The sequence below is a fragment of the Aspergillus pseudoviridinutans genome (genome assembly GCF_018340605.1).
Source record: "Aspergillus pseudoviridinutans IFM 55266 DNA, scaffold_3, whole genome shotgun sequence".
Classification (NCBI taxonomy): domain Eukaryota; kingdom Fungi; phylum Ascomycota; class Eurotiomycetes; order Eurotiales; family Aspergillaceae; genus Aspergillus; species Aspergillus pseudoviridinutans.
In genome coordinates this window covers 2,655,668-2,667,453 of record NW_025091283.1, presented here as the reverse complement: position 1 = coordinate 2,667,453, position 11,786 = coordinate 2,655,668, and the positions used below count along the sequence as shown (strand labels likewise).

General features: G+C 49.6%; 6 protein-coding genes across 6 annotated transcripts; 4 read left to right on the top strand and 2 right to left on the bottom strand.

The window, feature by feature from the left end:
- Positions 1 to 538: 538 nt before the first annotated feature.
- Positions 539 to 1,396, top strand: Asppvi_004656 (pre-mRNA-splicing factor ISY1; the record flags this gene model as incomplete). Its single annotated transcript, XM_043300604.1, has 2 exons — positions 539 to 541; positions 641 to 1,396. The coding sequence occupies 2 exons, from the start codon at positions 539 to 541 to the stop codon at positions 1,394 to 1,396; spliced, it is 759 nt and encodes a 252-aa protein (XP_043156539.1).
- Positions 1,397 to 1,631: 235 nt separating this feature from the next.
- Positions 1,632 to 2,713, bottom strand: Asppvi_004655 (putative GTPase MTG1; the record flags this gene model as incomplete). Its single annotated transcript, XM_043300603.1, has 2 exons — positions 1,632 to 2,381; positions 2,447 to 2,713. The coding sequence occupies 2 exons, from the start codon at positions 2,711 to 2,713 to the stop codon at positions 1,632 to 1,634; spliced, it is 1,017 nt and encodes a 338-aa protein (XP_043156538.1).
- An 821-nt stretch (positions 2,714 to 3,534) lies between these two features.
- On the bottom strand, positions 3,535 to 6,307 carry Asppvi_004654 (phosphatidylinositol 3-kinase VPS34; the record flags this gene model as incomplete). Its single annotated transcript, XM_043300602.1, has 2 exons — positions 3,535 to 6,184; positions 6,249 to 6,307. 2 exons carry the CDS (start codon positions 6,305 to 6,307, stop codon positions 3,535 to 3,537), a joined length of 2,709 nt encoding a protein of 902 aa, XP_043156537.1.
- A 549-nt stretch (positions 6,308 to 6,856) lies between these two features.
- Asppvi_004653 (non-structural maintenance of chromosomes element 4 family protein) lies at positions 6,857 to 8,331 on the top strand (the record flags this gene model as incomplete). The annotated part of the gene is made up of 3 exons (XM_043300601.1): positions 6,857 to 7,169; positions 7,241 to 8,086; positions 8,147 to 8,331. 3 exons carry the CDS (start codon positions 6,857 to 6,859, stop codon positions 8,329 to 8,331), a joined length of 1,344 nt encoding a protein of 447 aa, XP_043156536.1.
- Positions 8,332 to 8,964: 633 nt separating this feature from the next.
- On the top strand, positions 8,965 to 9,850 carry Asppvi_004652 (uncharacterized protein; the record flags this gene model as incomplete). Its single annotated transcript, XM_043300600.1, has 2 exons — positions 8,965 to 9,094; positions 9,156 to 9,850. The coding sequence occupies 2 exons, from the start codon at positions 8,965 to 8,967 to the stop codon at positions 9,848 to 9,850; spliced, it is 825 nt and encodes a 274-aa protein (XP_043156535.1).
- A 1,155-nt stretch (positions 9,851 to 11,005) lies between these two features.
- Asppvi_004651 (MARVEL domain-containing protein) lies at positions 11,006 to 11,737 on the top strand (the record flags this gene model as incomplete). Its single annotated transcript, XM_043300599.1, has 5 exons — positions 11,006 to 11,068; positions 11,126 to 11,285; positions 11,354 to 11,544; positions 11,600 to 11,649; positions 11,704 to 11,737. The coding sequence occupies 5 exons, from the start codon at positions 11,006 to 11,008 to the stop codon at positions 11,735 to 11,737; spliced, it is 498 nt and encodes a 165-aa protein (XP_043156534.1).
- Positions 11,738 to 11,786: the final 49 nt, after the last annotated feature.

The following is an 11,786-nucleotide window of genomic DNA, read 5'->3' as shown; positions in this document are numbered from 1 at the left end:
GATACAGCAGGTTGATCCTGCTACAGCTTGCTGAGAGGAGACCCATGCAATGACACTTATGAATGAGTCCGACGTGTTGATCGGACCTGGAGATGGCCTACTGATAGATTTCTCTCTTTGACTTGTATATGTTTTTTCTTGCCTCATGCGTCTCATGATTTACATGCTGCCTTTGCTGATTGTGCTGATCATTACCTCTTGGTTAAGGGCGGCTGTCTGCATTTAGTCTGTTCCATCACTTTGGAACCATCGATCTTGATTTAATAGCAACTTTATGGAGAGCTGTATCTTCCTTAGTGGCGTTTGTTGAAAACAATTGAATAATACCACGATTGATTGTCTTAGATGCTTTTCCTGAATGGTGGTTCTCGTGGATAGCCGCGCGCCTATAATTAACGCTCGCTTAGATGAGCGGGCATCTCCACTCTCCACTCAAGCTTGTCAAGTCTAATCAGAGTACTTTTGTTGGGCTCTCATTCCCCCCATCTTTCTTTTGACATCACATCTCAATTGAACTCGTCTCGTCCAGTGCATCATCATGGTGAGTCCTTCATAAATTCCCTGGGCGCGAATAAGCGTCGGACCATTCTGTCTCGAAACCGCAAAGTCAACAACGCTAACCGCACGTCTTCCCTAACAGGCACGTAACAGCGAGAAAGCACAGTCGATGCTCTTCCGCTTCCGGGCGCAACAAGCTGCGGATCTCGGAATCATTGACATCGGACGGACGCGTCGGCCCAAAGCCATCACCTCCGTGGATTCGATCCCCAGCTGCGAGAAATGGCGCGGCCAAGTCCTCAAAGAAATCTCGCGCAAGGTGTCCCGGATCCAAGAGCCCAGTCTATCCGACTACCAGATCCGCGACCTGAACGATGAAATCAACAAGCTGATGCGCGAGAAATGGGCGTGGGAAATGCAGATTCGGAACCTGGGTGGGCCGAACTATATGCGTGGTTCCGGGCGTGTGTATGATGATGAGGGGCGGGAGATCCCCGGTGGTGGGAAGGGCTATCGGTACTTTGGGCGGGCGAGGGAGTTACCTGGTGTCAAAGAGATGTTTGAGGCTGCAGCGCGGCGGGGGAGAAGGCCGCCCGAGGAAGAGGAGGAGGAAGGAAAAGGGCGGGGTGGGGACATTGCTACGAAGAAGGTTGATGCGAATTACTTCGGGTATGGGCTGGATGAAGAGGATGGATCGTTGCTTGCGTATGAGAGGCAGAAGGAGAAGGAGGCTGTTGAGCACCTACGAGGGAAGAAGGACAGTGATGCGGAGGATGGGTGGGAGCCGCTTCCCGGCGACGCTGGCGATGGGGTTGAATGGAGGTTGCCGACGCTGGAAGAAGTGCAAGAGGAGCTTGTGGACCGGAGGCGACGCCGACTGCTGGACAAAATTTCTTAGGCCGATGGGGTTTCGAGGTTGCTGTGCTCGGCATTTTCTTGTTTTTCTCACCCCACAGGCGTTAAGTCACACTTCCTATTTGTTGCCTGTCCTCTTTTTCATTCTATATCATGTTCTTTATTTATGCTGGGTTCATAAGATTATGCATTTTGAGGGGCGCGCAAAAGAAGCTCACTAATGATACCAACAGAGAGGTATATGTTCTAATGTACAATTGGTTATATCATTCGTTGATTTAAGAACTAGAGGCAGGCTGCTTTCTCGCCATTCGCTCGGCCTTCAAGGCCTGAGATATACTGATACCCACGTCGTTCTCAATTCCTTCTTCGATGCGGCGCTGCTCTGCCTGTAAATCGTCAAGTATGAAACGTCCTAGCTCGCCAGATCGCCACTTTTGAATGAAATGAAGTGCGGCAAGATCAATGTTAGGTATACCTCCTTTAGCAAGGAGACCAGTTTGCCGAGCAAAGCTGTCCAGGAGGGGCGAGATCTCGTTTGTAGGTTGAGACCAGCGCTGGTACTGCCCCGGGTTATGCAGATTAATATGATATAAAAGATAGTCCGCCAATGTGACTGGTGAAATAACTGAATCTTTCACACAACCACAGAGAGCTAATTTCAGCATTTTCTCCGCATCCGGCACATAGGGCATGAAAACCCCCGGAGTGTCCAAAACGTAAACATGTGCTCCATTGTCCCGCTCAATGATTTTGACGGGCGTCCCGATCTTTCGTGTAATACCAGGCTGGCCTCCCGTCTGCACGGCCTTGGCCTTTCTTACGCCTTGGTTGCGCAGATTGTTGATCAGGGTGGACTTGCCAACATTCGGCATTCCAACAACCATTACGCGACAACCGACGAGCTTATCAGGCCCTTCAGCATCATTTCGCAAATGTGTCAGGATGGAACTAACATCGGCTCGTGAGGAGGAGCTGACGAAAAACACGGCACTACTCGAATCAAACTTCTTGATAGTCTTTTCGGCCTGCATACAGCAACACCTGTCAGTCATTATCTGCATCATGAGGTAAACCTTGATCCTGGACTTACCAATTGCTGTGCAGATGATCGAAGCTCCGCACCCAGATCCCTCTTGGTGTAAACTACTAACCGCCTTGTCTTTCCCAAAGCCTCTTCAAACATGGGGTTAATAGACGTTACGGGTACTCTGTAGTCACGGCACTCGATAACGTAGTCAATAGAAGATAGCATGTTCTGCATTTTCTTCAATCCGGCTCTGTGATGGCCAAGATAATATGATCTTGGAATGGAGGCATAGCTGGGAAATGCCTGCCGCGGAATGAACTTGGCTGCCATCGCAAATAGACCACTCAACTGGAGATCTGCAAAAGTGGTCTGTAAATATGATGGTGCAATAATGTCTCGAACATTATCGAGATGAGAGGTGGCCGAAGTGTGAGGAGAAGGAACGCATTGCTCTCCCCATTGACATCCTGAGATGATCTACATTTCTTTGCGCTTTTTTCGGCTTGACAGAAGTAGTCAAAAGCGGTGAAAGAGGCGGCGGCATGTTATCTCGAAGACGATAAGAGAGATAAGAAGCGGGACAGTTGCCTTATCCGGACCGCCGCTCTCTCTTCCACAACACCAAAGACATCAATCAAGTATATCAGGATCAATTCAAAATTTTCAACGATTCACAATCCGTCAACGTCCTAGTTGTTGGCTCTGAGACAATCTGACTTGGAATGTTCGGAGACGCCAGCGACGCAAAGCAAAAGCGGCGACAGGTAGGCTACGAGAATCTCGCTGACCTGGACGAATATTTATTCCATACTACCTTCGCATTATAGCATTGGAAGATAGCAACACGAACGCCTCTGAAGATGCCAATTGAGCGGACGAGGACTAGGCTGAGTTTGAGTTTCCGACCTCCGTTGACGAAAGTGCTGCGGCACAGACTACAAAATACTACCATTCTTTGAAATTATTATCTTGATAATCAATATGGAAGTAGAGGAAGAATCAGTATAGAATAGATCTTCTATACAGGGTATCATTCAGCAGATTCTCATGCCATCCATCCGTAACTCCTGAGTATACCAATCATGTCATTGCCAACATGAGAAAATGGAAATCACGTTTTGATGTTAGTCCAAGTCAATCTAAACGCACCTCTACGCTCTCCAGCCCTGTACGAATTCATGTAGCCGATCGATGACCACACCGAATATGGCATTCACGCTGTCACCAATGAGTTGCTCGAAATGACGGATGGCCTCCTCTTCTGTCATCTCGAGGTGGAACCTTTCCTTGACTTTAAATACCGCCTTGTCCGGTTCCACACGGATGTCAGGGATGTTGGCGTCGACCATCAGACTGAACAAATTGAGGATCAGGTTTGCCGACTTGCGCAGCGTTGTGTACGCGGTGAAGCAGTACTGCTTGAACTGGAGGTATTGAGGGGAGGTGGTACCACCCATACCTTCCACCATTTCCTTGCACAGTTTCATCATGGGAGCGAAGGGTTTGGGATCTCGCCCCAGAATAAATCCAAAATCTGCGTGGAAAAAGTGACCGTCTGGTGCAAGTAGAAGATTCTCCAAGTGTCTGTCTCCAACGCCGAGAAGGTAGGTGATGACACAATATCCTGCACAGGATTTAACATAAGTGTCCATGGTCTCCTTGCGGACACCGAGAGGTTCGTTTTCGTCAGGATTGTTTGCCTGGAGATAAGCAAGGACGGATTTGTACTTGGCAGAGACGGCGGAGAGCGAGGTTGATGGTATGAATTGGACAGCGCCAGCAGTGGCATTCGTCGCGAGGATACGGTAAGGGGTGAGCTTAAGGTCTAGATTCTCCTTCTGAAGTAGACGATCCATCAAGATGATGATCTGAATGACAAGTTGATCTTGCCGGAGGTCATCACCGACCTTGAAAAGAATTGGATACTTCCGTCCCTCAGACGTCTTGAAGGTAATGTGCAATGGTGACAACGAAGACTTGAATACATTAGATTCTTCGGGAAAGCAACCTGTCACCAACACTTCTGGATCCAATGGAAGCGGTAGTGGAGGATCGATATGGACGAGTTCATTCTTGGGATCTTTCAAGTACTTTTTCAACTTTTCGATCTTCAGGGGTCGAGTCTCCCGAGCGAAGCGGATATCCTTGGCAATCTTCGTGAGTACAGCGATAAGCTCACCCTGCCGCAGTAGCGTCTTCCTGTGTTCTGGGGAGACCTGTTCGAGCTCGGCCATGAAGTAGTATTCTACTCGAGCAAAAAGTCTGCGTTGGGTGGACAGGGTGCCGGGGCTTGTATCATCACATTCAACCATGAGATACCAATGCAGATAACTTCCAAGTTTGAAATTGTTGGCAGCGCGGGTGATGAGGAAATTCGCCAACGACGAGTCATGGGCGGCGCCTTCAGTGTCGCCCCGAGAACTTTCCTCATATTTCAGCGCTTGTACCAGCTGCAGAAGGTACAAGAGCAGCTCCTCGTCGTCTGCCTTTCGAAGCCTATCTACAGCATAGGAACGAACAGCAGTATTATCGAAAGTCGGTCCGAGGAGCTCCAGTGCATCATCAACGTCAATCTCCGTCCACTTAGGAAGAATCTCTACCGCTTGCTGGGCTTCACCGGCGTCGCGCCAGTTGACGGATTTGACGAATTTGGTGAGCGCCCTTTTCTCGCGGGTAAGGTAATACCGGAAACGCCAGACCAGATCTTTTTCTTCTGCTGTAAGGTCCTGAGTTGGCTCATATGACACAATGACGTTAAGCTCGTCGCGAATCTTGGGGTTGGGTTTCAGGTCACGGTCCATGATGCCAGTCCGATGGCTTCGAATCAACCTTCTATGTTTGTCCTCACAGGGGTTACCCGTCTGACCGACTTCCGGGTCGTAAATTCGAATAACACCGTCACCATTCGCACCTTCAATTCCTGGTCCAAAGCGGACTTCAGGAACGGGTTTCAGGGCCGCATTAGGGTTCGCGGGTGCATTTTGAGAATACGATGAGATCGGAGGGGGCGGGTACTGGTGGTCAGTCCAGACGATCGGATGATCGAAGCGCGGGAACTCGATATACAGGACGAAATTCTCATCATCTATCTCCTCATCATCAGAATTTAGTCCGTCAGCGCCTGGTGTCTCTGGCGCTTTGTCCTTGGCCGCTTTCAGACGCATCGCCCTCTTCCTCGCAGCTTCTTCAGCGTTCAGCTTCAACTTCTCCAGTTGGCGGAAGACCATCTGATCCATCCAGTCGATTCGGGGTATCTCCCCCATCTCATGTTTCTTGATCAGCACCTCCACTCTTTCCAGCTCCATTTCCTCGACTGAAGGGCCAAGAGCGTCGGAGGCATTGGTCTTGCGTCGCTTCGGTGGTGGAGTTGATGGGGTGGTCGTCGACGAGAAGCCATCTGCTGCTTTATGCCGATACACTTTGCACTTTTGCCGTCCTGTTTTCAGCTTACCATCTTCATCGAACAATGGTACTGTTGTTCCGCCGAAGGGTATGTAGTGGCCGTCAGCGCCTTTGCCGCCAAATGGTGAGAGATCCCAGATAGTGATAGCCAGTTGACAGCTCAAAGGAGCATCCTTGATGGATATGGGCATCTGTAGCCATTCATTCCAGGCTCGAACGGACTTGAAAGTCTTGTACGAAGTCTGCATGGGTACACCCAGTTGCTTGGAATCTGACCATAGTTGAACCGTCACAAACAGGTCGGACGTCGGGTTCTGGATGGAGCCGATGTGTCGCAGGTCCGGTCGCTTGTATAGGACTGAAAGTGGGATCTGCTTCTGCTTTCCTTCCAGCGAGCCACTTTGAACCGGTTAGCTTCCTATTTTCCAGGTTCGGCGCACGTCGGGCGTTAATCCACACGTACATCTTGACATGGATTGGAAAGTCCAACTGGGTGGACACGGCAAACGTGAATGCCTCCATTAGTCCAGAGACCTATAAGTCCCTCATCACCAGGATTTTATCTCTTTCCTGGCAGTTCCGTGCAACAAGGAGGCCGGGGAGTCTCCAAGTGAGGTACATAGGTTAGATAAGGTCGACGACTTACAGGTAGCTGTGGGGCGGAACTGGGGAAGTTCGTAAGAGCACTTCTGATTGGATATTGGTTGCATAATGACGGGGATCGGTCTTCCTGGCCACGTGACTGTTATCGGCCAAAAAGGTAATAGTGGAAGGTTCTTATCCGCTTTGGACGGGCACGCGTCGCGCGGGCAGATATCATAATGATGCGCCGAATTCTGCCATCCTTTCTACTCGACTTGGGTATGAGACCGCATAGGTGTTGACTCGCGGTGATAATACCGAGCTTGTATTGTCGCCAAATATTTTCTTCAGGTTTATTGAACTTTTGTCTCATCACTGTGGATTTCAGCCCTTCAGCCTCGTCGCGCTCACCGCTCTAGGCCCTATCAAATCGCTACCGTGTTTCTACTCCTTTGTGCTCCGTTTGTCATCATATCCTAGCCCAAGACTATGGCAGGGATTGCGCGTGCTCGTGATGCGGAAAGTCGATCTTCGTCGCTTGAATCCTCTTCAGATAAGGAAAACCGACAGAACTCCTCAAGACCTCGCAAGAGAACCCAGACTCAGACCATGGCATCTTTAGGCGCCAACGCAAAACGCCATCGACTGGCTCAGCGAGCGTCGAACATCCAGGGAAGTCAATCCCAGTCGTCCCAGTCTCAGCGATGGGACAAAGATAAAAAATACTACGATCCAGATCAGGATGAGAATGAGAGAAGGCACATTCGCAGGGAACTTCGAGAGTTGCATCGAGAATTAAATGGTAATTCTGCTCTTTCTAGTATTTATATAATACAAGCATGAAGTTTAAGGCATGCTCTGACACTGGTTCAGACTGCAGGAACGAGTACATGCAAGCTGGGAATATCGGAATTCGAGAGACCATCCAAAAGGCCAATGAGATCTTCCAAAACGTCAAGCAAACGTCGGATGCGACCATCGATTCTCGTCTCCTGGTCACTGCCGCAGATTTGGGATATAAGAAAACAGCACAGTTCACTTTAGGAGATGCGTCAGCGGGTATCGATGTCGACGAGTTCGTTTCGAAGTGTATTTCGTTTATGCGCCACGGACCAAGTGATCCAGACGCCGCATTATCCAGCACGCAACGTCGACGGCCCCGTCCTTCCGGACGCAGTCAAGCAGACCCGGACGAGAGTGATGATGAGTCTGGAGACGCAATGAACTGGGATTGGCTGGGGCGGGCTGCCTGCTTCCGCCATAACTCCCGGCCTTCAGTTTCTGGTTTTCTTTTGGGGCCGTTGTCGGTACAAAAGCGCACCCGTCTAGTGACGCAACGACGAGCGAGAGAGCGCATTGACCCATCGCAGGCGGTTCGACCACAGGAGCTACAGGAGAAGGACCTCGACAGGCAGGAGACGTCGAACCTCACGACCATGTGCGCCAAGATAAACAAATTGCTCGCGCAAACGGTAACTCATGGCCAGAATACTGTGGATAGAATACTCTCGCAGATGGAGGAAGAGCCTACGGAGGAGCTTGTCCAGGAAGTCATGGCCAAGTATCATGTTGCTGACGACGGAGGAGTACCTCTTTTTCACTTTTGCATCAACCCAAGGTCATTTGGGCAAAGTGTGGAAAACTTGTTCTATGTCAGCTTTTTGGTACGAGATGGGACTGTCGGGATATCAACCGACAGTCGGCAGTTACCCACTCTACGTAAGTCCCCTGCCGGTCTAATCCCGAGTGGCTTATGGAGCTGATCTGTTCAACCCCTAGATCCCTCGAAACCGTACGCTCCGAGTGAGGCCCAGAAGAAAGGAGTCCAGAAACACCAGGCTATCTTCAGTCTCGATTTTGAAACATGGCGCCAGATCATTGAGGTATATGATATCAAGGAGTCTATAATCGAACATCGCCCCGAAGAGCAGTCACAGTCGACGGGCGGTGGTTGGTACAGCTGAAAGGCACATGTCCTTTTCCGTGTCAGATGTGTGGTTATTGTATAGAAGCGATACCCATGCAGTTTTGGATGTTATATCCGTCTTGAAGCTGCCATGAATTGGAGTACACATTCAATATCGCGATATAGCCTCGAGGATAGCCTGACAAGACGTCATGGCATTGCTGCGAGGTGTGGGGCAACCCAGATCTGCAGCCTGAAGTGTAACTGAGTCTCGTGGCATCAACACCGAGCAAATACAAATTAAGATGATATGTCAGTGGCTGACACTCCTGAAAAGTCATGACTTATTTGAGCTTAGCTTTATATGTTGGATTTAAGCTATGAGCAATTCTCCGATGGAAGATGCATCGACGTCATTGCCGCCCCACCAGAAACCGACAGCTCCAACAGCTCATGTCAATGTCATGCAACATGTGCTGGAATCTCGTAGTTTACCAGATTCAACTGACGAGCTTCTCAAGGAGAACTCACCGTTCTAGATGAAAGTGAGTTTTCACTACGAAGCTGCGGTACTATCTTGATCCTGATTATCCAAGGCACACGTGCACAGGCGATAGGAAGAGCAATTGAGCTCAGGTAGCCAAATAGGCATTTATTTTCAGCTGCTCAAACAAAAGAAAAACCGCCTATTATGCCTCGACTATTCCCATCCAACCCAGAAGATGTGATGGTGATCCGAAACGTCACCTCAGACATCATCACCATGAGTCTGCCGTTCGCACGATTTGGCCGTCTCAAGTTTGGCGCACGAGGAACACTGGGTGAGTCCCGTCAAAAAAAGTATCATCAATTTATATTGAGTTGCTAACTAAGCTTGAACAGTCAAACTGCCCTCAGGTTCGCTCGCTGTCTTCTCCCCGGTCACCCTCACACCCCAAGTCCGCGAGATGATCTCTCAGATGGGCCAGGTGAAATACATCGCTGCACTAGATCTCGAGCACCACATCCACCTCACGCCGTGGAAAGAAGCATACCCCGAGGCCGAGATAATCGCCCCGGAAGGCCTCTGGGAGAAACGCCAGTCGAACCCAGAGTACAAAGACACACCGTTCTCTCACATCTTCCGGAAAGAGGACCAGCATCAACGACCCCGCAAGATCTCGGAGGAATTCGACGCGGAGTTTGAGTCCGAGTATGTGTACGGACATTCGTCGCGGGAGCTAGTCTTCCTACATAAGCGGTCGCGCACACTCATCGAGGCGGATCTCATGTTTAATCTCCCGGCTCGGGAGCAGTACTCGCGGACGAAGGAGGGCGCGACATCGGGGATCTTTGCGAAGATTATCAACAACGTGATGTCCGCGGAGCCGCCCGCTACGTGGCAGAAGCGGTTTGCGTGGTATATTCTGTCGAGTGCGGATCGGAAGGCGTTTACGGAGTCAATGAGGAGGATCGATAAGTGGGATTTTAATCGGTTGATTCCGTGTCACGGGGATATTATTGAGAGCGGTGCCAAAGGGAGTTTTCGTACGGTTATGGAATGGTTCTTGGAGAATAACAGAAGAGGGTCTACTTGACAAAATTGGTTTGTCAATCTGGTTTGCTGGTAATTCTTGATCGCGTATTGGTACCTAGGCTTCTAACATCTATAATTTATGGCAATTTCTTCGGAAACCGAGTGAATCTGGTTAATAAACTGTTCCAGTGACGCTGCGCAGTGTTTGCTAAATTACCTCAATCCATGCCAAGGTATAGAGGAAGAGCTACGTCGACGGCGTTAGGGCTGAGAGGAGAGTGAAAGGTCAGACGATCCAGGCTGCTGCATTCTGTTTCTGGGATGACGTCAGGCAGCAAGGAGTCTTGGATTTCGTCATCCAAACAATAACAACGCTTCTATCTAAGATGGTTCAGAATATTGTTCTATCTACAGCCCTGAAGTAATGAGGTATATGAGGTACTCTGTGTTTTACATGCACTGCTATGACGGTCGACTGAGAGCTCGAAAAGAATGGAACAATAGCCCACACCCAAAAATGAAGCTGAGAATAACTCTGGTTTGCTTTGAGAAGTATTTCCCGAAATCGCTAGGAGTGGATCTGGTGGAGAAGAGCTTCAGCCTTAGTTGTGGCACTGCCGCACGATCAATTCTAGGTAGACAATGGTACAACCATACATACAGCGCAGTCAATTCCTTGCAGTAATCCTTGTTGGGGTATCTCGGTAAAGACTAGAGAACAACGCATGATGCCTTGGAGCGGTAATGTCAATCATCGCCCAAATGAGCGGTCAACCCATCCTGATCACTACTGTAGTCAACGTTAGGAGCTGCTCAAGGTTCAATGATTGTCTGTGCCCAGAAAAGTTGGGCAGACCAGAGGGTTTCCCAGGCAGCCAATCGTTTCGAGACCAAGATGTCGTGCCCATGCGATGATGGCAGAGATGGCAGAGACGATACCGAAGCACATGGAAGAAGCGGACAAAAAAAGACTAGTACTTGCGATGATCATCATCGTGTGTGACGACTGCGCCGGCGAAGCTTTTAAACTGCATTCACCTCCCTTTTTCTTTATTTTCTTTCCCCTTCTTCTATTAACGCTCTGTACAATTCTTCCTCAGTCAGCCTATTCTCAAACCATCGTCTATAATAACAAGGTCTCCAAAGTCATTCGTTGTGAAAAAAACCGACCACATCTTTCCAACAACCATCTAATCCAATAATCTCCCATATCACAATGCCTGTCGTCTCGCGTCTAATCTCAATTGTCCTGCGTGTCGCAGAGATCGCCTTTGCCGCGGTATGCATCCCAGCCCGATGAAATGCTGGAGCGCAGCTGACTCTATGGTAACCCAAGGTCGTCGCAGGCGTCATTGGCTACTATCTGCATCAGTTTTCGGATACTGATGCATGGCCACAAGCACGGTGGATCTACACTGAAGTCGTCGCCGGCTTATCCATACTACTCGGTCTCATATGGCTGATACCTTTCTCTTCTGGCTTCTTCTCCTGGCCGTGTATGTCTGCTCTCCCTGCCCTGTTGCGCACGATGATACCTTGTCGCTAACAGGAAAAAAATCTACAGTTGACGTGATCATTTCTTTCGCCTGGTTCGCAGCTTTCGGCATTCTTGTCGATGCCATCCACAAGTTGAACTGCGGCAGTATCTGGCGCTGGCACTTTGACACCTACAGCAACGACTCCTGTGGCCGTTGGAAGGCCGCTGAAGCATTCAGCTTCCTCTCCGCCATCGTGTGGCTCGCCTCCGCTCTTGTGGTTCGTACTACTAAGTCTATAACCCAAGGATCCTGATTCTGACAACATCTGCTAGGGCATCTGGTTCACCTTCCGCGTGAGGGGCGCCAACGCTGATGGCTACTAGTAAGTTGACTGCCTCGACAAATCTAAAATATGACAATCTGACTTGTTCTATAGTGGCCGTCGTCGTTTTGGTCGCTCCGCTGTCTAGTCGTTATTTTGTCTTTAATACCATACTCTGTCTGTCCTTACCTCGGGCA